The sequence below is a fragment of the Bombus pyrosoma genome, linkage group LG7 (genome assembly GCF_014825855.1).
Source record: "Bombus pyrosoma isolate SC7728 linkage group LG7, ASM1482585v1, whole genome shotgun sequence".
Taxonomy (NCBI): Eukaryota; Metazoa; Arthropoda; class Insecta; order Hymenoptera; family Apidae; genus Bombus; species Bombus pyrosoma.
In genome coordinates, this window is record NC_057776.1 from 8,859,447 (window position 1) to 8,884,727 (window position 25,281).

The window sequence follows — 25,281 nt, forward strand, 5'->3', positions numbered from 1 at the left end:
AACTAATCTTCTGCGGAAGAGGAAACATCACGCAGCACTGAGCAAACACCGTCAAGAAACAAAATCACGTCCGGGGTAACTACAATTTCCCCGTGTATGCTGTATCGCGCTTAACCCTTGTGAAACTCTGACGTAACGATGTAACGTTATTTGGATTGTAGCGTATCAGTCAGTCTCTATACCATTTAAAATAACAGCAGATCATTTTTACACTGCATGCATATTTAAGAAGAACATTACGATAGAGAAATCTGGCGTTTCAGGTATCGAAGAATCAGAAGCCTTCTTATCTTTAGTACCTCGCACTCGTATAGCGATTAAAAATTTTACTACGATGTTGCAGCTTTGAAACGCGGTATATATAAACAAGGTTTTACTACTTCTATCTAGCATGAAAATTATATTTTAGAACTGCAAAAATCTTTACGGAAATCTAACCCCAACATAAGTACTACAATGAATACCGTTCTACGATAAGTTGATATTGCAAATCCTTAAATCTACGACCTCTAATCACGAGAATAAAGCGTACACGCGACGACAGTTTAGTGCGATAATGAAAACGTCTACACGAACAGAAACAATGAGAGACAAGAAGGGTGACCGCGGCTGCGGTAATTTATCGCGACCGATTTAAATAAATTATCAAGAAACTTTTCACACCTGGTACGTTGTTGAATAATAGTAGTTTAATCGATGCTTCGAGTGTTCCAGTTTCGAACAGAGGATGGAAGGAGGATGGAAAACAAAGGGAGTCAGCATATCCGCGGAAACGCGGAAACTTTTCGGCAAAAGCTACGCGAAATCGCTATGGAACGATGGAAACTGCGTGGCTGAGCATATTTCAACGGTGGACAGTCGACGAAATACATCGTCGACTGTGTCCAACGACTATCCTCCGTGAATATCTGTCTGGCGGGCCTTGTTAAGCACGTTCCCTTGTTTCTTTCTCTCCTTTTCTTTCTTTCTTTTTTTTTTTTAATTTTGTTTCGGCTTGATACACGCTGAAACTCGTCGTTGGAAACTTATACTTTTGAATCGGGCGCGATTCAGCCCGATATCGGTTATAAAGCCTCCACCGGCATTCGTTGTCGAGGATTTCGTTTTCCCCAGAATATTTCGTGACTGTAAAGGGCACGTGAAACATCGATATGTTAAAAAAATGGAGGAATGGGAACAAAAAAAAAATTTCGACAAAAAAGGAAATCTCAGCGGCGACAATGGCGGACATTCCGCGTAGAAAATAAAAGGTAAATTGTGTTTTTCGGCGAGCGGCTTTCGTTGTCTGAAATAAAACGTTCCCCATCCGTGAAACACCTTTGTGTATCTAAATTCGTTGGGACAAAGATCGTGACGGCTTTTGTACGAGTTACGCAGGTTTCGAACGAGCTACGCGTGCATGATGAAACGTTGCGTTAGAACGAATTTCATAAATGACAAGCACGCTGGATATTCAATGGACTTAATATCGTAATTAAATGCTCGCGTTATACAGCACGTCGGAAGTATTCAATAACCTGGCAAACGATAAAGTTACGAGATCATCATCCTTCGAGCATCAAGCCGAAATCTTTCGATACCTGTAATGTCTAACGTTACTTTTCATACGATCGATAATATTTCGATAACCCTAACTTTAATAGACAAAAGAGATATCACGAAGTGCCGTTGCGTAAGCATCCAGAGACTTTGATCAATTTGTCCGGATTTCGCCAATTCGACCGATTCAACGTACGAATTAATAATTAGGATTAGTTGGTCGACTTGTAACAAACTGAAGTAAATTGTCTATAAATCGATAATTAGAAGCTCTCGTTACTCTTCTATGGAATTAGTAGACTATAGATTTATGTTACTTATTAGAAAGTATAGCAACAATATATTTTAGTACATACACTGGTGCACAAGCTTACTATTGAGATACCATCGAATTATTGAAGAGTTTGTCAGCCAACAAAATGCTTCCACAAAGCTTGGCAATTACAAACGTTTTATCGCTTAAAAGTTTTATTATTTTATATTAGCCTTTAAAAATGAATCGCCTCATAATAATATTCTATGTAATATTGTGAAGAATAAAATGATTGGTGTTCGATTTATTCGTCATTTTTTAATCAAGGTACCTCTTGCCGAAAATAAACGAACGTTCGGATGCTTTTAAATAGTAAAGTATACCCTTCGTCCATAATAATAAATTTTCGGATGACAATCGAGAATTTCTGACAACAAACCCTTATCGATACCCCTTTAAGCATGCAAATACCGAAGGTACAGTGACAGCGTGGTATAGTATAGCGAACTCTATTAAGGAAAAATGAAATTCAGCCGTCTAGGGCGCATCGAATATTCCATTCGAGATTTACCAGTGTTTGCGAAGTGAAATTGCCGCGGCACAGAGCTCTCCGGCGGCGCACATGCATAATGAAAGCTTCTGTAAACTAAAGCGGGGACAAAGTTTCGGCTCGTCATATATCAGAAACGACAATCCGCAAAAGTCATCCCTGTGACTCGACCGGAAACTCTTTCGTCGTACGATGCTCATACGTCGCAGAGAGATACGTGATTCACCTTTTGTGAGACAACAACTTACTGCAACAACTTCGGACTCGTTGTACCGACTTAAACTCTCCGCTATCGTGCAAAAACCTAAATTCAATCCCGATGAGCAAAGTTTTCCACGAGGGTAGGAGCAGGACAGAGGATGGTCGTGCTAGGTCAGTAACGACGTCAGACGAGATTCTTTGTTCTAGCGGTGGCACGTTACAACCGTCTACGAAAATAGCAACGGTTTCTCGCGGTTTCGTTTACGGCAGAACTCTGTTTATTTGAGTAACAATAAAAATAATAGGCGGAGAAGAAAATTGATGAACTGCTACTGTTAAATGAAATCCAATTATAGATACAATATAAACTGTTTGTCTCCCGATATGTTCAGATAAATGGTGCTCATAATTATATGAATTATACGAACTTCTATTAAGAAGTTTACCAATTTTCCTCTTTACCTATTATTTTTCGTTAACTTAACAGCAGCTCGCGTTCGAATAAGTAAATTCAGCTAACGAAAGTTTTCATTTAGTAATGCTCAGTTAAACGGGCATTAACTAAAATTCCAATAATTGGAGTTTAGATAAATGGAGATCTGTTGTACATTAAACGAGCATTCGCATCAAGAGTACAACGAAAAGAGTAGAAAGTAAAGAAACAAAAAGCACATTGTACTCTACGTGCGGTGATTCACCAAGAGAAGATCGTATCACTTTGTTCCGAAAACTTTGCAACCTTTAGAAAGAAACCTTAATCGTCGTAGAAAAGAGGGAGGGGGCGGGACGATAACGCTTTTACCGGCTTACCTTCGCGGCCGGTAAACGTTGATTCCGATCCAACATTTAACAGACAAACTTCTCGAACGAAACGAAATCCCGATAAAATCGGGTTCGCTTTAAATCCGATTTCCAACGTGCACGCGAATTTACGAGAAACGACGAGCGAAGGTGGGCTGGCTGAGAAAATGCAGCGCTTTCTCGCGAAAATATGCACAGAAGGGAAAAAGATGCCGAGTCGAAGAACTCGCGGAGGAGAGACTTTCTGCTGGAACTCGATAAGGCAGACACGCCGCGTCACCGATGATTGCAAATAGAATTTCACGTTATCGCTAACGAGAATTTCGTCTCGGTTGCTCACGGTTTCACAGGGGACCGGAAGGGGAATAAAGAGAAGCGCGGAATGTTCGATACGTGCGTTCGATACTCGCCTCGATCCCGATGAATCGAAACTGAAAATCGAGCGGTACGTGCATACGCCGCGCCAGGCGTGAGATACGCACGAACACAGTAGAATAAGGATGCACGTACGCGGCCATGAACGGAGCTTGAGGTCGTGTTCACACGCTTCTCGCGGAACGCGGAAGCAACCAAATAGATTTTCGTTATCGGCTGCGTCTTTCTACGCTTCGCTCGCCGCGGAATAATACCGAAGCCCTAGGCAGATCGACCGACGAAACTCCTTCATGGAAATTCGATACCTTGATACGGTTTTCGCTCGTTACTTTAAATCAGAAAATATCACCGGCTCACAAAGCGACCGTGTCATTTTTCCCTCTTCTATTTCCGCCGCCAGTCGCTGTCGACTGCATTCGCATTCACGCGAATCGTGTTTCACGTTTGACGCACACGATCCTTCTGTTTTGCTCCGTTTTGATGAAAAAATAAATTCCCCCCTCCCAGCCCGATGTTCTGGAGAAAAGTTGATTCCTGCTCTGCCGGACTCGCGATTGTGTGTATACATGTATATCGCGTCTTTCTCGATGAAACTATGCGGACTACTGGTCGACTATTTTTGTAGCGATTTGAGAATGTTTTACTTACACAGCGATGTGATGTTCACGCATAGAGTAGTTGTATTATAATTTGGCTTATGTTAGTGTTCCATTACAATTACGCGTAGCGGGAGAAAGAAAAAATTGATCTTGATTGGATAATAAAAATTGGCAAGGGATATGAGAAAATGACTTTGTTAGATATAACTTAAGGGTGGCCGATGGGTTAATTACGGTGAATACTTTTGATTATTTTAGGAGTTAATGACAGTCTACTGTCTGATTTTGCTGTATAATCAAACATGGCCCTAAAATTCGTGTTCCAAAGTTAAGTTGAAACATAGTCGGATGTCATGCACGAGCACACGTATTAACGAAAATGTAATCTTCATATCCAACGCCACATTCAATTTCACGGCATACGAAATTGTTATGGCAATAAAACAAATAAACCGCAATTTAAAATCATGCAAAACAACGCGATCTCGCGTCTGTATTCAAAAACAATCGGGACGCGGAACCCGTAATAATGTGTGAACCAATTTCTCGATTGCATTTTATGGATACGATGTTTGTAACGTCCGGGAATGTTGCATACCGTTTGTGTAAAACAAAAATGATTCGTCTCATTATGATTATTGAAAAAGCTGATTTATAACCTGACAGCTGTACGCGTCATTTTATCTTATTACATACAACATGATTTGTTTGATACCACGTTGGAATATAATATTTTGTAAAGAAGAAAGCATATATATATATATATATATATATATATATATATATATATATATATATATATATGCTTGCTAAAGTTATTTCTTAAATAAAACAAATGTCAGCACAATTCTATTTATCTGCCTTTGGACCATTTTTCCATATTCTTCCATATTCTTTCCATAAGAAGTATTGAGACGGCATTGTATAATTATAGCATTTACACAGTAAGTAATGAAATCCAAGTATGTTAAATTTCGTAACGTAGTATATATTTTCATACGACTTTAAAGATGTGATCCTATGAAGGTGAAACGTATGGAACCTGATAAAAAAAAACGCGCTTCATTTGAGAATAGGGGTGCATCGTGATACGTTTTATAACCGCTTTATTTCTTAAATCAAAGCTAAAAATAGCTAAAACTCGGAATATTTCTTCGTACAGCTTTGCAACAGGTAATAAGAGAAAACTTATCAGACAATGTTTAAAAGTATCAAACTCCACTGCACAACTCGTGATCCGCAGACACATCATCGCTACCAAACAGTCTGCATCGCGATTCCAACATCGGAGAAACAATCTTTAAAGACGATCCACGCATTGGCGAGGCGCCGTTCGTGCATTATACTTGCAGAAGTATCCCGTAAACGTTGAATAGCCGACTTTCTTCTTTCAATCGCGGAAGAATCTCGGGGGGAAGAACGCGGACATCGCGGATATCGCGATTTACGATAAGTATCGATATTCAATAACGGGCCAGTTGTCGTCTACGAACGACAGTGACCTTAAATAAAACTAAAAGCACGTGGGCGTACTAGCACGGTCTTTGTACCAAGTTTATGCACGGGGTGATCATAAAGTTGGTAAGCCTAGGGCGGCACGTGATCGCATTTCTTCCGGCAAACGCGAATTTCCTGCTCCTCCTCGGCTGATTTTCAATTCTAATCCGCCGTCTGGAAGAACGAACGTTCGCATGCCGACGATAAAGTTGCCTCTGACACTATTCATTCAGGAATTGTTAAAGATACCGAAATTCGAAGGATGAAACGCGCTCGTTTCGTACGTGAGATAGTGGATTTCCGTCAAAGCGACTCGGATATCGACTCGATAAAATTTTCTATGAAATTCAGTGCTACGAAATCAAACTTCGTGTCGATAGTGTAGCTTGTTGTCCAGCTGTACGTCAATATTTGAGGCCCGTGAAACTGGATAGGGATGTGGGCAAAGATTGTCGCATGAATATGTATCACGTGTAGTGTCGTTCTTGTGCTTCCAATTCAAATGTTTCGAACAATTTTTCATCATACATGGAACGTTGACATTTTTTCCGAAATAAATTGTTACATTCGATTTCGATCTTTCCTTCGTTCGATTTGTTAAATTTAACGACAAATTTTCGAAGACAGTCGTAATTGATGTAAATTTTAAATGCATTTACGATTTGCTTCATATTTAGCACCTGTCACCAGGAAGGTTGTGGCTACACTGCGTGTTTTGATGAATGTAGCATGTGAAAAGCCAGATGCATAAAAATCTACATACATATGTGTGTAGATACGTGTTTGATTGCTTTGGCGTGTTCATCGAAATGATAGTTCACGAGATCGCGAGACGATCGTAGTAGCACCATTATCGAAGCTCAAGGACGTAGATTTTATCTAAACACAGCTTTTCCAAAAAAGAAAAAGAAACGTAAGAAATTCCAAAGAACCGTCTCAAATTCCACTTTCAATTTCTGTTCCCCTTGTCGGCCCTTTACATGGATAAAAATAAGAAAAAGACTGTCTATGGAATGAATAGAATTCCCCGAGGATTTTCCACTGTCGAGCGTCATGGTTCGACGGAGACACGTGAAAAATCGTAAGACGTTTCACGTCAGTCGCGCAAAAAGCGCAAGCTAACTTATCGCAGTCTCGCTATACCCCCGTGGTCGGCGACCCAGTTACATCTTAACGAGTATGTTAATTTAACGAAGGCAGAACGTCGTTGTTAAATCGCGATTGGATGTTATCTCGGTTGAAACGGCCGCTCTTACCGTCTCTTCGAAATGAATCATTCCGCGCGTCGAGTGGTTTTGCACGGTTTAAGAAAGAAAGAAGGATTCGCGTTCGATAGAACGAGTCGCTAGTCGGATCTCAACCGGAGGGAAACAAAAGGAAAATCGAGAACGAGCCGTCGAGAATCACCGGCTTGCAGTCGATAAGGCCTTCTCCTGGACGAATCTTCGACACGTTTAGCCATCGAGGATCGATTTTAGGACCATCGAGTACGATTACCCTCGAACGAAAGGGGAAATAATTCGCAATTATTTGCAAACAATTTTCCTTGTTTCAATTGGCGAGCGTCGTTGAACGTATAACCCCGATTCGGTGTCGAGGACCGTGCAATTACGATAAGAATTTCACAGAGTTTTCGGAGCGAATCAGCTCTGGGATAAAGGGAAGCTCTCGCTGCGTTGAAACCAGTCGTCTCGGATGTAGAGGGCCAGGAAACAAAGAGGTTTCAACGGGATAAGCGGGCCGATGGCGGGTGGCTTCTATGGATAAAGCACTTTCAAGGGTCGACCGATTTAATGGTTGCCGATTGATCACCCAGATATAAAGCTTCCACGGTTTACTTTTATGGAATGTTAAGACGGGTTATTTCGATCGTAAAACTGCTATTATGCATAAGTTAGCAAGTCATCCGATTCGTCGAATAGTCAGACATTTCTAGTCGACAGATTCAGATAACATTTCTTAAAATAAGCAGGAAACGGAGTAGATTCCGGAAGGGAATTTTCCGCGATGTTACGTTACGCGACTATCTCGTTCTAGTTTCGCTAGGTATAAAATTTTCAATCTGCAGGTACTTTTAAAAGCCGCATTAAAGAATCAGCAGGACAAACTTGCACGGGTGGAATTCAAATTTTACAGGCGGCTATAAACCGTGACGCTAAGAAATTTCCAACTGTTTCGTCTATCTTCGTCGAGCTCAGTCCCATCCTGTTTCATTAATACTCGTAAAAATCACGAAACTATACAGTTAACTTTAACGCTTAGAGAAATCGTCGTGCACGCGCTAGTCGATAAATTTTCGTCCTCTGGCTCGAAACTTCCTATTATCATATACCATTGCAAGAAGCTCTTATGGTATAGCCATTTAGGAAGGTCGATAACCATACGCTTCGAAAATCTCTTTCCCAAATAGTGCTCACTCTCGGGCCAACACCGACGGCCCCCTAAATCGCGTTCAACGACCGCGAATGAACCGGTATTTCGAACGGGCGAGCGCTGTTTCACACATCTGCCACGTAAATTTCGTTTATCGAAACAATTCGCCGATCTTGGCCCCGAAATCCCTGGAACCGCACCGGTCAGCCGTTCGAGGCTTCGCTCGAGTTCGAAGCCAGAGAAAACCCGACGGTGGTTTACATCGATACACAGCCACAGTCCACGCGGCTGGCCAAGATTTATGCGACCGTGTAACGTCGTCACGCGAACAGTCACGACTGGGGGTGTAAGAGACTATTAGGGGGAGACGGTTCCTTCGGGCATAATATGACGTATCGAGACTCGTCGTGCCACGCGGGACCACGGTACGTACCTGGCGATACGAAACGTAGAAAAATAAAAAATAAGAGGAGGCTACGACAGACAAGGAAGAGGGGGATGTAAGGAAGGGGGATACGCCGTGGCGAATGGCAAAGGACGGAGGGTGTAGTTGTCGGTTCATAAATCACTAGAACGGGAGAGGGACCAGAGCCAGCGGGGTTTTCGAATCGTAACAAAGTGGAAGATAGCCCCGGTTGGAAGGTCGGCAGAATATGGCCACCATTTTTCGTTGGCTTCGACCGCTGAAAGCGCACGTAACGCCGTAGGACGTTTTATGTCTGCGTGATTCCGCCTTTTCACCCCATGCTCCCTCTGTCGAAGATTTTGGCCTGTCATGCTTGCCTCCCACCTCCCTTTTTTCCTTCCTACTTGGTTCTCAGTCTGCCTTTTTTCTTTTATTTCCTCCAACTCGTCATTCTGCTCCTTCTCTCTATCATTGGCGTTTTTACCGTAGCTTTCTCCCACTTGGCTTCGACTCGCCTTTCGAGACTCTTCCTTCGTCTCGTGCCAGTTCTAAAACGATACGAACGGTCACTAGCTCGGCCACGAAAACGAAAACTTTTTCCCTAGCACGTACAGATGCTCATCCACTCCCGCAAGCCATTATCGATCTTCGTTTTTTACCAATGAACGAGTGTCCTCGCGATGTAACCCCGTTAGCCTTCTTGTATGCCGTTCTCCGAGTTTACTTCACGTGATTCTGCCCCAACGATTCGCACGCCCTTTCTGGGAGTGGTATCAAGGAAATCTTGGCAGGTTTCCTAGTTTAGCTTGATGACTGTTCTAGTCGTGATCAAGGATGACTATCCTTTTTTCATGGCATTTACAATTTCGTGTAATAAGAAATTCTACAAGAAATGTATTTCTTTTTTTATATAAAAATTGAATTACAATATTAATATTAGACGATAACGAACGTATAGAACATGAAGACTATGTCGACCTAATTTCACCTAAGTATAATTTCCACGTTAAGAATTATTGAAACGTGATTCTCACTATATTCATAAGAAAATTCATTGATTGCAATTTGTAAAGTAAAATGAAGGTAATGGAATATTTAAAGAAATGCGTAAACAGGTAAATAACACGTGACACCAGTGTAGTATCAGCGGCCATCTAACGTCACTGTGCCATTACCGGCCATTATAGCGTTAAATTTAAGCTTTCAAGAATAACAATGACATTTCGTTCACATATCACTTTGAGAGTTTTGACATTCGGGAACTGGTGGAAGGTCGAGGATTAAAAAACACAATGTTCGAATTAATTTTAGAGGACAGTGTTTTGTCTTCGTTGACAGAGGAATTCCACTCGATACATTGTGTGGAAATAGGCGAAACCAGAGTGGCCACGACAGGACAGTATAAAATGGTTTACACAGCGAGTGGACGACAAATACGTTTCTTTTTCGCGCTTCCTTTCGATAAACATTTTTTTAGCCGATTACAAAAACCGTCGCTTCCCACGCTAGCCGGACCTTTGTGCGGTAACAATACGATGGAAATGCAGTGCATATTTCACGCTGGAAAATCGAGAACGCCCGGCACAAAGCCGGATATAGGTCAGAGTTGTAACGCTCGAACGAAACGCGACATTGTTTGTTACGGAAGACAAAAGCCAGGTTTGTGCCCAGCGGTGGGCTGCTTAAAGTTTCAGAACCTCCCGCAAAAATTGTGTTGTTCCTTCGAGAAATTGAGTAGATTGCTTTCCCTGAATTTCTAACAAACGACGATGTTTGTAATACAAACAACGTATAAAAGCTACGTTGTTTCTATCTCAAACAATTCGGAACGATGCTTTTGTATGTAATACGTATACTTAAGATGAAAATATGAATTTTTTATAAAACTCAAACCTTAATAAGCAAGTAATTATTCCTTTTAGTCATTTTTTCACAACAAAGTAGTAGGAATAGAGCCACGAAGAAATAATACGTCGACATGTAGCTATTAACTTAATAAAGCTACTCCCAGGAGGAAACTTCGTAAATTATGGGGTAATAACTGGCATTAATCTAACACGTGAAATCAGATGAACTTATTCGCCATCGAAAACGCAGTCGTACCGATAAATTAACTCGTGAGTCAAAGGTATCCTGCAACGCGGTTGATCTTACAGCGCAATACACGGTTGAACCTCCTAATGGAAACGTATCTTCCATCTATAATTATAATCGTACGTTAGCGTGGCACGTTCGAGCTTATCGTCAATCTCGGCGAGATAACGCGCGTGTATCGCGATAAACGTAAGCAGGCACAGTCACCTAACCCTTACTCACAGCAGTGGATATCGTGTCGTTTCGAATTTCCAGCTTTCATCCCCCACGATGGCAAAATCTTCCACGAGTTTCCCTATTCTTCTCTCTCCTCAGAGCAGTTGTTCGACCAACGAATATACGGGAACTCAAATTGAATCTTGATTCGGGGAATTCCACGCGAAGATTAACGGGATGACGCGGTACAATCAGAAGCGAATTAGAGCTCCACGATTGCGGTCTAATTAGCGGCCACTGCTGGCTAATTCGTCGTCGCACCAAGTCACGGTTGGAGTGAGGTGAAAATCGAAACGGGGACAACGTATCGAGAGAACGACGATTGCTCACACTTTTCCACTTTCTCTTTGTCTCTCTTTCACTGTCCGACGAATTGTATTTAGGGCGAGATCTTACCAGACAGCTGGTCGTAGACGAAACGTGGTGGTGAAAAATTAGCCAGGCCCAGGGGCGTTGTACCCCTTTTGCTAAGAGGAGCAACGCCTCGCCCTAATACAGATTTATTGCCGCCTAAGAGCCCGAGCTGGCCGTCCTAATACAGGTATTATGCTGACGCAGGAACGAGGAATTTACACGAAATTGGAGGTAATTTGTAGGGGTCGAGTTCACCCTACCCAGTTCCTCCCCCCTGCGCCCCTACAACACCCACTCGTTCCCTCGATTCTATCCTCCGTTACATCGAACCGGGCTCGTGCCTGCTTCTATGCACCTGCAAACTCGCTCGAAACGACCAAACTACTGCCCTCTCTGCCTGTACACGGGTCCTAAACGAGTTCATCGAGTACATAAGTTGCTTTCTGTCTTACTTTGTGAGATAGCACCGAAATCGGGAAGAAAGAAATATTATTGTACAAGAGGACTGCGATTTACTTAATTTTTCAATTAATTAATGTTTCATTTTTTCTGTAAATGCATGCCGTATTTTGTGTCACGAAATTTATATTTTTGTTTGAAAATGTATAGTTGGTTTAATAATCTCAATTGTAACTTACATTTATTTTGATAAAATTAGAAATCTTTTAGATATACAGGTGGTTGGTAACTGGTGGTACAAGCGGAGAAGGGGTGATTCTACGCGAAAAAAGAAGTCGAAAATATAGAATAAAAATTTTTCGTTTGAGGCTTTGTTTTCGAGAAAATCGACTTTGAATTTTCGCTCGATACGCGTGCACTTTATCGCGTCTGGGTTGGCATAATCGTATATATATATTATAGGTTAAAAAAAGTTTCTGTATCTTGCTGAATAACGTATCTTAGCGTAATTACAATTACCGATGATCCAATTGCAGATAATGTACTACTAAATCGTTCTCGACCTTAACGGCGAACGATTTAAACGCTTGAAAAGAATCATCGACGTTAAAGACTCTATTTCGGTTCCAAATCGAACCGTTAATAAAGCGAATAAAGAGCAAAGAGTAGAGCGAAATCGCGCCTCTCCCAATATTATTTCTAACGTCACGAAACGGAGCATGTCGAGGCGCATTATTAACAGACATGGGTCGGTGATATTCGCGGTGCGTTTCTAGCGACCCTCATAAATTGCCTCGGTTCGTAAATGTGCCGAATCGATTTGGCTGTCAGCCGTCCGACGCTCGCAACGAATCAGGATCGTAATATCGCTGGTAAAAATGTCAGGAAGACGATTCCTCTTTTTGACAAACGATAGACACTCGGCTTCCGAGTGTATCAAGGTTAATCTGACCTCGCGATTTTTCTTCCAACGAAGTTACTCGCGACTTTCATACCGTGAAAAAGGATCGATTCGAACCTATCCTTTCGCTCGAACACTTTCCCTCGTTTTTCTTTTTCTTGGCCGTTTTTTCCTTTCCCATCGATTAGCGATTAATTCGATATTTACAGTTTATTAGCTACGTTCTCGCATCTCGTTATCTGATACTCGTTCTGGCTCTCGATAACAGGATTTTATAAGCGTGCTTTGCAGGCCGTGTGCTATTTAACATTTTAATGCCAGCAGAGCCGAGGCACGGGATGCTTCTAGCTGCCCCGGGCAGCCTAGAGATTTTAATCTCGCCGTTGTAATAAGAAATAAAACCGAGCCGCCTAGTGGACTCGCTAAATACCAGCCGGCAGCCGCGTTGTTGAAACGTTCGTGCGCGTCACGCGATCCAGAATGCGAAACAGAAAGAATCTGGACGCAATTAGAGGGCTTAACCTCCGAGCCGCAGACGTCGAATTATCGAGCTTAATCATTCCAACGCTCGAGATTTATATCCACCGAGTCGGAAACGACCCGCTGCGTTTACATACTCGAACGAGTTAAACGCTCACCGCTATCCAACACACGTATGTGTGTATCGCAGCGTGTTGAGCAAACGTATCGTTACATATTGCGAAAAGAAACAAATGTTCTATCGTCGAGATAACGTAGTTAGGTTAGTGTATCGCGAGAAGAAAAGAATCGTTACCTAATCCTACAGCCGGAAAAAAAGAGGGACGAGAGTTGGGCAAAGTTGATTAAACCAACCAGTTGGCCGATGTTCAACGTAAGTACCTACTTCTTTAACTTCTGGCAAACCGATACTCCGTGTCTCTTTAACAGTCGAGAATTAAAAGCCGATTCTGTGATACAATCGTACAACTTTTTTAGGTTCGTATCTTCTACTTCTTAAACTTGCATTATTTTCCTTTTCTTTTTTCCTTGCAAATCGTTAAGACGAATGGGGGAGTAACTTTTGGTTAAAACGTTCGATAAAGAAAACCAATGTATTCGTCTGGTTTAATACCTTGTTTTAGTAAGGAATTTGAATTTCAAGCAACAGATCCTTCGTATCGATTAATTGCAATCAAGCAGCACTCGCATGCATTCAACAAAGCCAGAAACTATAGCGCTAAATCAAAATGGCCGACTTAACTGCAGTCGAGCATTTCGCGATATCATTGTTCACTTACCTGGCATGTTTCGGGCCAAGACTGGGATCGTACATAGAACTGGCCGATATATCTTCATCGGGGATTTCGCCATTCTCCATGCCCAGTGCCGCGGTACATTGTCCTGAAAGGATTCGAAACGGCGTTAGTCAGAACTCAATATCTATTCGCGCGCGCTTTGTCAACTATGGGCCGTTTTATATTAAGCAGAGTGGGATTGGATTGGTCGTGCGCAAAATTAAACGTTAATGAATGAGAAACGGGTGGCAATTTTCAGGTTGGAACTCTGCATAAACTAGACCTCGACGAACAATCGCGAGAAAATACGCTTTTCCACGGGTCGAGCGCGCATTTAACGTATTTTGTTATTTAGCTAACTAATTAAAACTTGACTGATGACAAACAAACTGTTTTCAATCGTCGCATTGATTTTAATAGATCGCCCGTATAATTCGTTTTATACGCTCGAATTTACACCGGGAATTTCGAATTCATTTGGAAAATGCCACGTTACCGCAAAATACATGTACGTACAGCTTACAGTGGCACGATTACGGGTCCGTGTGAAAATTCTCCAACGAAATCCACGGGAACAGAAGTGGCCACCGGCGTGTGACTTCGTTGTGTGCACACAAGGGACCCAATCGGTGTTCACGGACAAACTGCGATCGAACTTCCTTCCTCGTTCCCCTCCCCGTAAAAGTTTGCCAGTTGACCACGATAAAGGAAAGGAACGAAAATACTAGCGGCGATAAAACAAAACCATAACCCGACACAAATATCTTGCACCATCCTAATTTCATATTTATCGATTGAAGCTATCCTTTCTTTAAAAAGATTCAATCTTTCCTTTGCTCTCTGTTCGAGTAAAAATTACGTGACTTTATCGGGTAAACGTTTGGCGGACAAATGATAGCATGTACGAGAGATCGTACAACTATGCGAAGATAACCAACTGTAATAAATTGTTCAATACATAGTGACGTAGCACGAGACAGCCTATATCGTGCCGGTTCACTTAAGCCACGACACTGCCGTTACGTTGGAAAGTTTCAAAACTGCAGAATGCAGCGGACGTGGGATTGGCTAGCATCCTGAGAGATCCAACACGCTAGCAATGATTTTCGCCAAGCAGCGTTATAACGGGCGAAAGTTTGCTTTTATTCGTTTTATTTAAAAATATAAATTTGATTTAATTTATTTAAAAATACAGTGCTCTATCGCATCGAATAGTGAAATACGTTTGTTTCGTTTTGATTGGTATTTGAACGTTCCGAAGTTTCGAATTTTCGTAAAGATTTTAAACTGGAAATAGCAGCGAAGCTTATGATTTTTCGAACGGAGGATATTGTGACGACGATAAAACAGACATAGCCGACTATGTTTAGAAGAAAGTTGTTGCTCAGGAAAATGACTTAACGAACGATGAAGTTGCAAAATGTGGGTCGCTGGAAAGTCGCAATCGCGCAACTTGAGTTGATATTCTACCAACTGCGATTGTCATGCGTACCAGTAATACAGTTAGTTTCTGTTCATGTTGGTGACTCGGTGTTACTACGACGAAACTTCGTCCTGGCTTCTTACTTCTCCAAATTCTACAAACTCGCCTGCATCACCGTTCTGTTTTGTATGTATATATATTGTCTTATACATACAGACAGAATAGACTGGTTTTCCGACTTTGCGCACGAATCACAGTTTCGTGTAAGACGTTGCTGAGCGAACTTGTTTTCCTTAAAACGTAGTACATCGAGCGAGTTCTCGCTTGTTGCGCTAATACGCTTTATCTCTGTATGTGTCAGAAAACTTTGATTTTACGATTGAAACGATTAGTTCGTGTTATGATTAGGATCATGAAAATCGATTTTCAGAGTTCCATCTTAAAAATAAGAGCTATGTTGGTCGATTCTGTAAATTACAATGCATAGAATAACGCCAATCGCGAAAATCATGCTCTTCAATTCTTCTTGGAATTCGAAATTATTTGTCATCTTCCAATGTTAGACAAATTTACGAAAATAAGATTTCTTTTCCGAGAATGTCGAACGTTGGCTTTACGAAAAACGGAGTTATAAACACCAGTTCCAATATGGATCTTCCCCTCGTTGTTAGTTTAGAATAGAAAACTTCAATTCTGTTAACTATACGATGATTGGATGACAAAAATTACAAATTTTTGTATTATGACTTACGCATCTCTTTCTTACAAAGTTAACGGCGTATTATGTTCTGCAGAATGATAAAACAAACGGAATAGTAAAATCGAGAACGTTCTACGAATAGATCTCGGTGAACGATTAAATAGTGCCTAAGCAGGAACGCAAGTCGATATGGCGAAGCAGTTAACAGGAGTACGTGACTGATTCACCGAGCTCTGTTTAGGACAATTTCCAGGGAGATTGTTTGCAGTTCCTCACGTTCAACAATCATTTCCAAAACACAATCAGAACGAACTCCTTTCGATAAACGCTCAACATCGACCAGGCACAATAAACCAACAGTTCTCGCTAGCGTACCCTGTTAACTTAAAATCCCACGCCGAACTAATAATTGCTTTTACGTTAATTTGAATTCACCTCTCGTCGGATCCAGTTCTCCCCTTGAAACTATTCACTATCAGCTACATAGACAAATACATTGACAAATCGACGATCCCGAAATTACGTTTAAATCCAAAACTTTTAACGAAACTTTCGCTCTACCGAAATAATAGCAACGAGTCGTTTCTCGTACAGGAAAAGGTAGCTACGCCGGTGTTGAATGAAAATTAAAACGTTTGGAAGAAAAGATAATGAAAACTACGCGGTAAATTAACTTCATGGGAGTAACGTATACTTCACAGAGGGGAAGTTGCCCGACGAGGTGCATCGACGAGCACACGCGTTGGAAACTCTAAGTACACTGACATAATTGCTCACTGGAATAAAACATTTGCCGTGCGACACGCTCGCCCATTGTTCCCCGGCTTGCCAATATGCATGCCCGTCTACGCCGTGCAAACTGTACTTTGTCAGATAGGCACGGCCTAGTTCTCTTTGCAATTCAATCCTTAGAACTGTCGCCATCCTGGCGTCGGTGTAACTTCGATCGCGCTTTCCAGAATACCGACTGCGCCTCTTTATGCAGCATCCATTACTGGGGCAAACTGCGCCACTAGATGAGCCGTGCTGTAATTATCGAACTCACGGCAAACAGACCGACTGTGTAGTTCGCGGTTCTACGAACCTCGCGCAGGTGCTCTCTTGGCCAAAAATTGCACGGAACTTCCGGATCTGACAGACTCGTTGCGAGAGCATTCGAACTGCAGAAGGTTTGCAACGATCTGTCAGTAGCATAAACGTACAGAGGAAGATACGGGTATTTGTGTATATATAAACTTGGCGTAGTTTGAGACACGTATGTTCATTGTTCTTACGATCACAATTTCGCGTACCTAATGGTTCGTACAGGTTGTTTGGAGAAAGATCTTAATTAGTCGGAATATTAGTTGATCTATAGGTGTCTGATATTCTAAGCAACTGTCATTTGCAACTGACACGTGTTTCTGTTCGTTTCCGTAAGGCTGAGGAAGGAAAATAGCTCTGTGCTTTGCTACATAACCACCAATTAGACTTGGTTACACGGCTGACGGATTCCTTCTGAAGCCTAGTATCCGAGGTTAGGTAAGTAATTACGCAAATGATATTAATTAATTGTAAAATTAATATTATAATAAAATAAAATTATAATAAAAACTATTACTAGTGATTAATTTTCTAATATTGAATGGCATCATTCAAAATTCATTTCAAACCTGATCGTTCTTTATACTTCCTATTTATGAGTAGATTCGTTATATCCTTTGCTGACAATACAATTTATTATCGCAGCACAATTCAGATTATTTTGCTTGATGGTTAGTCGGACAAAGAGGACTCCTGAACTACGAAGCTCGTAACAGAATCGCAACTGTATCATGCACAAGTATCTCAAGAAAACGTGTCTGCTTCTAGACAAAATAATACGAGGAGAATAATATCTTGCTCGTCCGTTGATAATCTTCTTTGGCAGAAAATTCAACGGGAAAGGATTGTTTCTATTTCGAACGTACACGGAAGGCCAAGCACCGAAACGTTCGTTCATAATTCAAGTTTCGTTTGAATGAAACTGCCAATCCTTAAGCGGGCTCGTTGTTCATCGTTATTGAAGCGTATTAATTAAACTAGTTGGCGGAAAAACGAGTGCCCGATTCAATAAAATAAATTCGACGCGACGCATGGAGCGATGAAATACAACCGGTTACCGTTTTCGCGTACCAGAAAAGCGCTAATCAATTTGCAATTTGAAAGATCGCCCCTTGACGCCATTTTTCTTCCCGAGCCGTTTTATAATATGGCCTATTGACTCATGAATACCGAAACCCATCGATCGGCAGCCAGCTCTGCGCGTTGCCTTGATTATATTTGGCGTTAATTAAATCCATCCGAAAAGGGAACCAACTAGTTTTCTCTGCCTTCGATGCAAATAACCTGGCTAATTGAAATACAAAAATCTCAAGAGTGAGGAAAGAAAGGGAGGTCGGATCGGTTTTTCTTCGACACGTAAACTGATAGAACGAAAGGGAAGAAAAGGCATAAAGCAGGAGACAATTCACACGTATCACGAACGACATATAATTACTACGGAAAGTATCTGCACACCGTTATAATTATCGTAGTATTTACGTATCGCTAGGAGAATTTTCTACTAGTTATAAAAATAGACGTAGAACCTGATGAAGAAACATTTCATTGGAAAATACCGGTGTGCGCAAATATTGTTTGTAGCCGCTGTACTTTCTTCGTTGATGATAATTAATATGTACAAACACATCACGGGTAAGTGATACGCAATAAGAGACATTGGATGCGTATAGCACGAGCGAATGAATCGGCACAATGCCGTGTGCCTGCCCGCCTGCGTCTGAGCAGTTATTAGATAGTATTGTTAATTCATCGTGCCGTTGACATTTCATTTGCGGTCGTACAATAGAAACTGAGTGCGTAGTTCCATTGCGGCCGACTTCCTGGCCCCGGAGAAAAATAATGAATATTAATCTTTCTGAATAACGACGGCGTTCATTCTGAACAGTTCTAGACATCGCACGTATGTATACGTAATTTGAGGGTAGAATTGTTTGCCTGAAGATTTATTCAGATATCTCCATTTACGTTCTCACGTATTTTACCGTATTTTACCGTTAATTTTCTCAACACAAGCGCGTTGCAACTTGATGGTAATGTGTCGTAAATGTAAATTAAAAAATCAGAAAAGTTCATCGCGAATGAGACTCCATAACAGCAAATTCTCACGGAAAACAGAGCGTTTTGCGCGACATTTTCGGGGGATGATAAAAAGTGACGCGATACGACGTTTGAAAAAACGAGCCATACGCGAAAATAAGAAACATGAAGATCGCAGTTAACGAATAAACGGTGCGCTAACATCGCCGGCCATGGAAAACGTTCCTCGTTCCTCTTTACAAATTCATCTCGCGGACTCCATAACGCGCGGTTACAGCCGCGTATGTACACGTGTAATTTTCCTCCAATTTCCAGGCTGAATGCAGGGGAAAATATGCTAAATCAATAAAATTTTCGTGCGGTCCGTGTCGCATCCAAGAATCGCATTCGACTACGTACATATCTCGTTGGCGCGTGCAACACGCCGTAGTAATTGTATATTACCTTGGCCAAAGTGGCACTCGCTTCCGGCTTGCTTGCATCTCGTCGCTGCCAATGCGCATAGTAGAAAAATTTAAATTTTACAGCCCGACTTTCGGGGAAACTGTATCTCTCTCTTTCTCTCTCTCCTTCTTATGCTTGTACTCGTTCTATCTGTGTCGTATCGTATCAAGGGAAAAGAAATCCGTGCAGAATCCCTGGAGGCGCTGCATGTCGCGTAGCTTACCCCTCATCCCCACTTTAACCTCGCCGCATAGTGTGTTTTCCCGTGTGTGTATACGCGCGAGAACAAAGGGGGAAAAAAATTCCAGAATAATTTTTCTCCGCTTTAGCATCCGGCGATATTACGCTGGAAGACAACGGGAAAGACAAAACTAAGGTAAATTCATTTTCGTGGAATAGTCGCCGCACAAATGGAACAATATTTTTCCTTCGTTTCACCTTCTCCTCCTTTATCTGGCGAAATGACCCGCGCGAACCATGAGTTAGACGACACCGGGTATACGTTTTCCACGACAGACTACAGCCACGGACGTGGGCTGTTGACCGTGTCCCGTTCGTGTGAGAATCTTCTCCTTTCCAACCAGTCGAAATCGCTTTAACGACGGTCATCGTGGCCACATCTGCTGCTGAACTACGGCTCGACCAGTGAATTATAGAAGCTTCTAACCCCCCGTGATATCAAGTATTTTTTACGCTCTTATGAACCGGGCATGATTGTATGTGTCTGATGACGTTTATTGGATGAGGATATTTATGTAATCATATTTCCAAAAAGAATGAATGAGACGTTTCTCGTATTACGTCTCGTAGCTACTTAGAAATTGGTATTCGAATTGACATGAACATTTTCTATTGTTACGGTTATTGCAGAAGAGATAGAATTTATTCATAGGAGAATTTAAAAGTGTTTTTAAATTATTACTTTCTATATTGATTTCTGTTTTATGAAATATGTAACCCATATGTAATCCATTTCTCCCGAGGATGGAGCACTTTATAAGTTACATTGTTTCATTAAACTGATTCATTAAATTATCTCTCGAAACCACAGTTGCAGGTTTCAATTCCTTACTGCTACATGCTACTAAATAGAATTATATTAAACGATGTAAACATTTCTAGAAACAAGAAAATGGTACTAATTTTTACGACCAAATAGGAAACTATTATTCATGTCAAAAATAAAATATTAATCATTTTCAATGCAATATATACTTGACAGATCAAAATTACTATGGTAAAGCAATATTTGACAGAAATAACACTCTGAATGAACTGTCTCACTAAGGACGAAAAATAATTTATATTGTAAGAACATGTTGAACTTTTGACCTACCCAAGTCGAAGCAGCGACACCGTGGCAGAGACAGCAGGAGGAAAACGCCGATCAGAAGTCCTCGCGAAGGACCCAGATCCCGCTTGGGTTCGAGAACTGGCATATTGCTGGTGACCTGAGCCATCGGCGAGCCGACAACCTGCTCCTCCTCATCACTAACTGTCGACGATTCTGACCGCATCGGTCATCGAGCACGTTCCTGGCATCGTGATGGCCGAAAGGTGGTGAGTGTTCTCGCCGATAACCTGCGCATAGTATAATCCCTGTTAATCCTCTGCAGACGCCACGGAAACGTCACTGACAAACGTTTCAAACCTGTTGGTGATATAAGTCGACGTATTGACATTAATACGATTTATATCTCTGTAAAAGTCTTCGAATTCAAATTATTATAGTAGCTGACGTTAAAACCGTATAAAGAGATAAACGATCGGTTAATAAACGGATTAAGATATTCTTTCAAAGACGATGTTTCATATTTGTATTTTATCGATGAAACGGGTGGTTGAATTTATCATAAGGTGATTCGAGCACAATGGAACGACAGTGGAATTCGACTAGGTATCCTCCGATGTTACAGAGGACAATCGAAACTCTTTGAAACAGGTACAATTCGACCTGACATTCGGTCTTCCAGAACTTGATCGTTTCTCTTTGAAATCGGTAGAACTGCGAAGCTCCCGCTTCAATTCACACTGCCTACGTGAAGTAGCAAATGCAACCATAATCTCACCGCAACGAAATTTGATTCGACTCTGTTTATCTAAATGAAACTTGAATCTGTTTAAATCTTAAAAAGATTATGTATCGAATTTTCAGCGATTCACAGTTCTAAATTCTACGATAGTTTCTTGACACAGATCTACCGGTATATCATTGAAACGGGCAGCCACAGTAGAATAGTACCTCATTAGGTCAGACGCGAAAACAATAGATTTGAGTCTCACTTAACGCTTCTGGATTATAATAGGAATATTTTTGTAATCTTTTGAAATATCTGCCAAATGATTTATCGACGAAGGTATCAAACATATTTCAATCGAACCTTATTGTATCAGATGTGATTCAATCGAATCTTATCGGCGTTGAATAAGATCCAATCGAGTCTGTATGGAATGGAATCCAATCATGCTCTATTCGCATTAAATCAGGCCCTACGAGTTGCCATCGTGTCGGATAAGGTTCTATAGGTCCCCTATCTGCACGAATGAGGATCGGACGGGTCGTTGTGTGCCATATAAAGCTCGACCGACTTCTACATCATTGGATTCAATTAAATGTCATGTTGTTAAATAGCATTAATAGCATTCGTTTGCGCTTGGTCAAATCATACGCTTTGTAATTATTGTTAATTGAAAGAGGAAATCGTAGTTAGCTTTACCGTACATTCCAACCAATCGATGATCGATTTATCTAATAATAAATGAACAAATAAAGTTGATATTTACATAGAAATGTTTTTCTTTTTGACAATTTATTTCACGTTATTTGGATTTTAAATGAATTTCGCATAATATATCTTTATCGTAACTTTGAGAAAAATGATTCCACAGACGTATTCGCTAAAAAAAAAAAAAAAAAAAAAAAAAAAACGCTGAATATTATTCACGCTTCGAGATTGCTTTTATTTCAAGGATATTGAACTTTTCACCCCGATGTAGGTCAGAGCCAGCTTTAAAATCGTGTACAAGAAATCTTACAAAGTATACGTAGACACAGAATCACGCGTGTCCCGCATGAATAATTCATTAATGTAACTTCGTCGGCTATAAAATTTTAATTGCGCCTTCGTTATTAATGAACACGATCGTTCCTGGAGAAAACGCTAAGAGACCGTGTAATGGCAATTGCTTTACACGAACGCGCAGCTTACACAACTCACGCGTGTAGACGATGATGGACGACAACCGGCGTTGCAAATGCGCTTCGCGTTGCTACATTAACGTCTGACATATCTCGCGGACATCCTAACGTCGGTTTGCTTGTACGGTGTCCAAACAAAAATTTCGCATCACGAATGTACACATTTACATTCATTTGATTTATCAGATATGAAAGAATGTATACATCCCAGTTTATTTGATTTATCAAATATACAAACGAATTTAATCCGTGTATATACTAACATTCTTTCATACTTTAGAAATGTTGGATTACATTATAGATGCACCTGACACGTAGAATATGAAAGGCGAGAAATATTATATTTGAATAATAATATAATGTGATTTAGATACATTGTATGCTCGGAAAAACGCTGGTATACGTATTTCCTACGACCATTTATTTTCACATTCGCACATTCTCTCTCTCTCTCTCTCTCTCTCTCTCTCTGTATTTCCTTATGTGATTCATTCAACGTGGGCATTCCTAAGAGATCTATGATCTCAAGCATTCAGTCGCAACACTATTTTTTCACGCCTTCAACATTCGAGGCTGAATGCTCTTGATTCACGCGGCTATCGCTTTGCTCTGCTCTTGAATCCGTCGAAAAAAGCACGTAGAAATTATCCCGCAATACGAGTTAATATACGAATTTTGTTAAAGTTTCAGGAAAGTTTGTCTATTCAAAAAAAAAAAAATTATTTGTTCGATGGGAAAGTAATGTCCGCAAGTGTTACGTTCTTTCAAGAATGTGTGTGTCAGATTTTTCAAAGGACTGCTTTATGATTCAGGTATGTTTAAAGAATAAGAGAGTTCTGTGTGAGTCGTGCGAGAGATGAAAAAAGACAGAAATGTCACTCTTATTTTATTATCGATAAACGTAGATTTCTACGTTTGATTTTATATTTCATGAACGATAACGTGATTGCGATCGAACCATTCCTGTAGCACAATATTCCATTATAAAATATTAATCGAAAGATCAAAACGAAAGACTCTGTCATTTACCGAATTCAATTGCCGTCAGCATCCGTTAGGCGTATACTTCTGTCGTTTAACTTCGTCTACGACCTTTTCCCCTATGCTATAGATTTGTGCACCAAGCGTCCCCGGGATTCGTTTGAAACTCCTAGTTATTCCGACCGCGTCGTCCTATGTAGGAAGTTCCCGGACCGTGTACAACTATGTACGTATGTAGTCCGAGTGGGTAGAACGGTTGTACGAGCGAAAGGGAGGCCGCGCTCTAAACAATCCGGCTATAGTCTGGAAGGGCTAGAAATAATTAGTAGCGGTACAACTTTAATCTGGCAACATTATAGTGGTATTAAAACGGTATGTGATGTATTAAGCCTGTATTTACGCAACACGGATTTGCCTCGCGCTAATTGAATGCGCCTTAACTTTTGGATATTCACGATGTAAGTAGAAACTGTGCATCAGTGACAGGCACGTGAGCAAAGCCTTCAATGAAACTAGGAAATAATAATATCTGAACTAGTAATTAAATTTTAGTTATTGTAGTTACATTTCTAGGAGTTAAATTACCGCATTTGTTTAATCAGTAGTGTTGTAAATATGCCAGATTATTTCGTAAGTGGTGCATTTTTTCGAGGATTCAATTTAAAACGATAAACAATGAAACGTGACAGTGAAAAATTGGCAACAGAAGTATGAAACCTGTTCTAAAGAAATGAATATAAAGAAGATAGGAAAAATAATTCAATAGATTATTAAAATTACAAGATATGCAGCGCGTTGTAGATTTATAAAACTAGAAAAATCATAATTGTCGATTTGGTTTACTCTGCTAGTTGTAAACATAATTACCGAAAGATAGCTACTTGGTTTAATTTACGTATCAAAAAGAAATTTCACATGGAACGCATAAATTAGTATAGAATAATAATTTTATTTCAATCATCCGAAGCTACTCGGAAAAGAAATGAGACCAAATTTCTGCTTTTACCGTTTATACGATACAGGCGAAATGGGAAAAGCCGGCGCAATTTATTTGATATAAATATATGATGGCAAAGTTCAATATCACACGAGCAGGGAAGAACACGTCTTTGTTTTCCGTGTAACATTTCAAGGATGCGAGACCAACCCCGTGTACTATCTGATATATAGCTATAGAATACGAAGAGGCTCGTAAAGCCGTCAGAAACAAGTGTTACGTCCTGTATTGAGGTTGTAAGATATGGTGGTATGCATGTACCCGAAACCTATAATGGAACTTCGAGATCGGACGCTTTGAATAGCCGATCACGTGGCCACGCGTTTAGAATTAGGTTGTACGTTCTCCCCATTTCCGACGAAAGTGATTTGTTGCCGGTAGGTTGAGATCGGGCAAAACCAACGGAAAATATAGAGCGACGAAACGCGTTCGATTAAAAGACGAAAAAAAATAAAAGGCAAAAAAAATTATCGAGAGATCATTCAGTTGATATTCTTCGCTTCCCTTTACTCTCACTCTAATTGTTCGCAACTATCGATCGTTAGCCAATAACGAGCGTGGAAAATATCGAATTACACGCAACCGTAAACCGTGCGTTGTTAG

At 40.8% G+C, this 25,281-nt stretch overlaps 1 protein-coding gene across 1 annotated transcript in view; it reads right to left on the reverse strand.

Moving 5' to 3' along the window:
• Positions 1–25,281, reverse strand: part of LOC122569046 (discoidin domain-containing receptor 2) — a 214,021-nt gene that overhangs the window by 84,754 nt on the left and 103,986 nt on the right. Inside the window, exons 3-4 of the mRNA XM_043729508.1 lie at positions 20,838–21,082; positions 13,818–13,920 (exon numbers count right to left, since the gene is read on the reverse strand). Of these exons, the coding sequence (XP_043585443.1) occupies positions 13,818–13,920; positions 20,838–21,018 (284 nt within the window). The 5' untranslated portion in view covers positions 21,019–21,082. The remainder of the gene's footprint in view (positions 1–13,817; positions 13,921–20,837; positions 21,083–25,281) is intronic.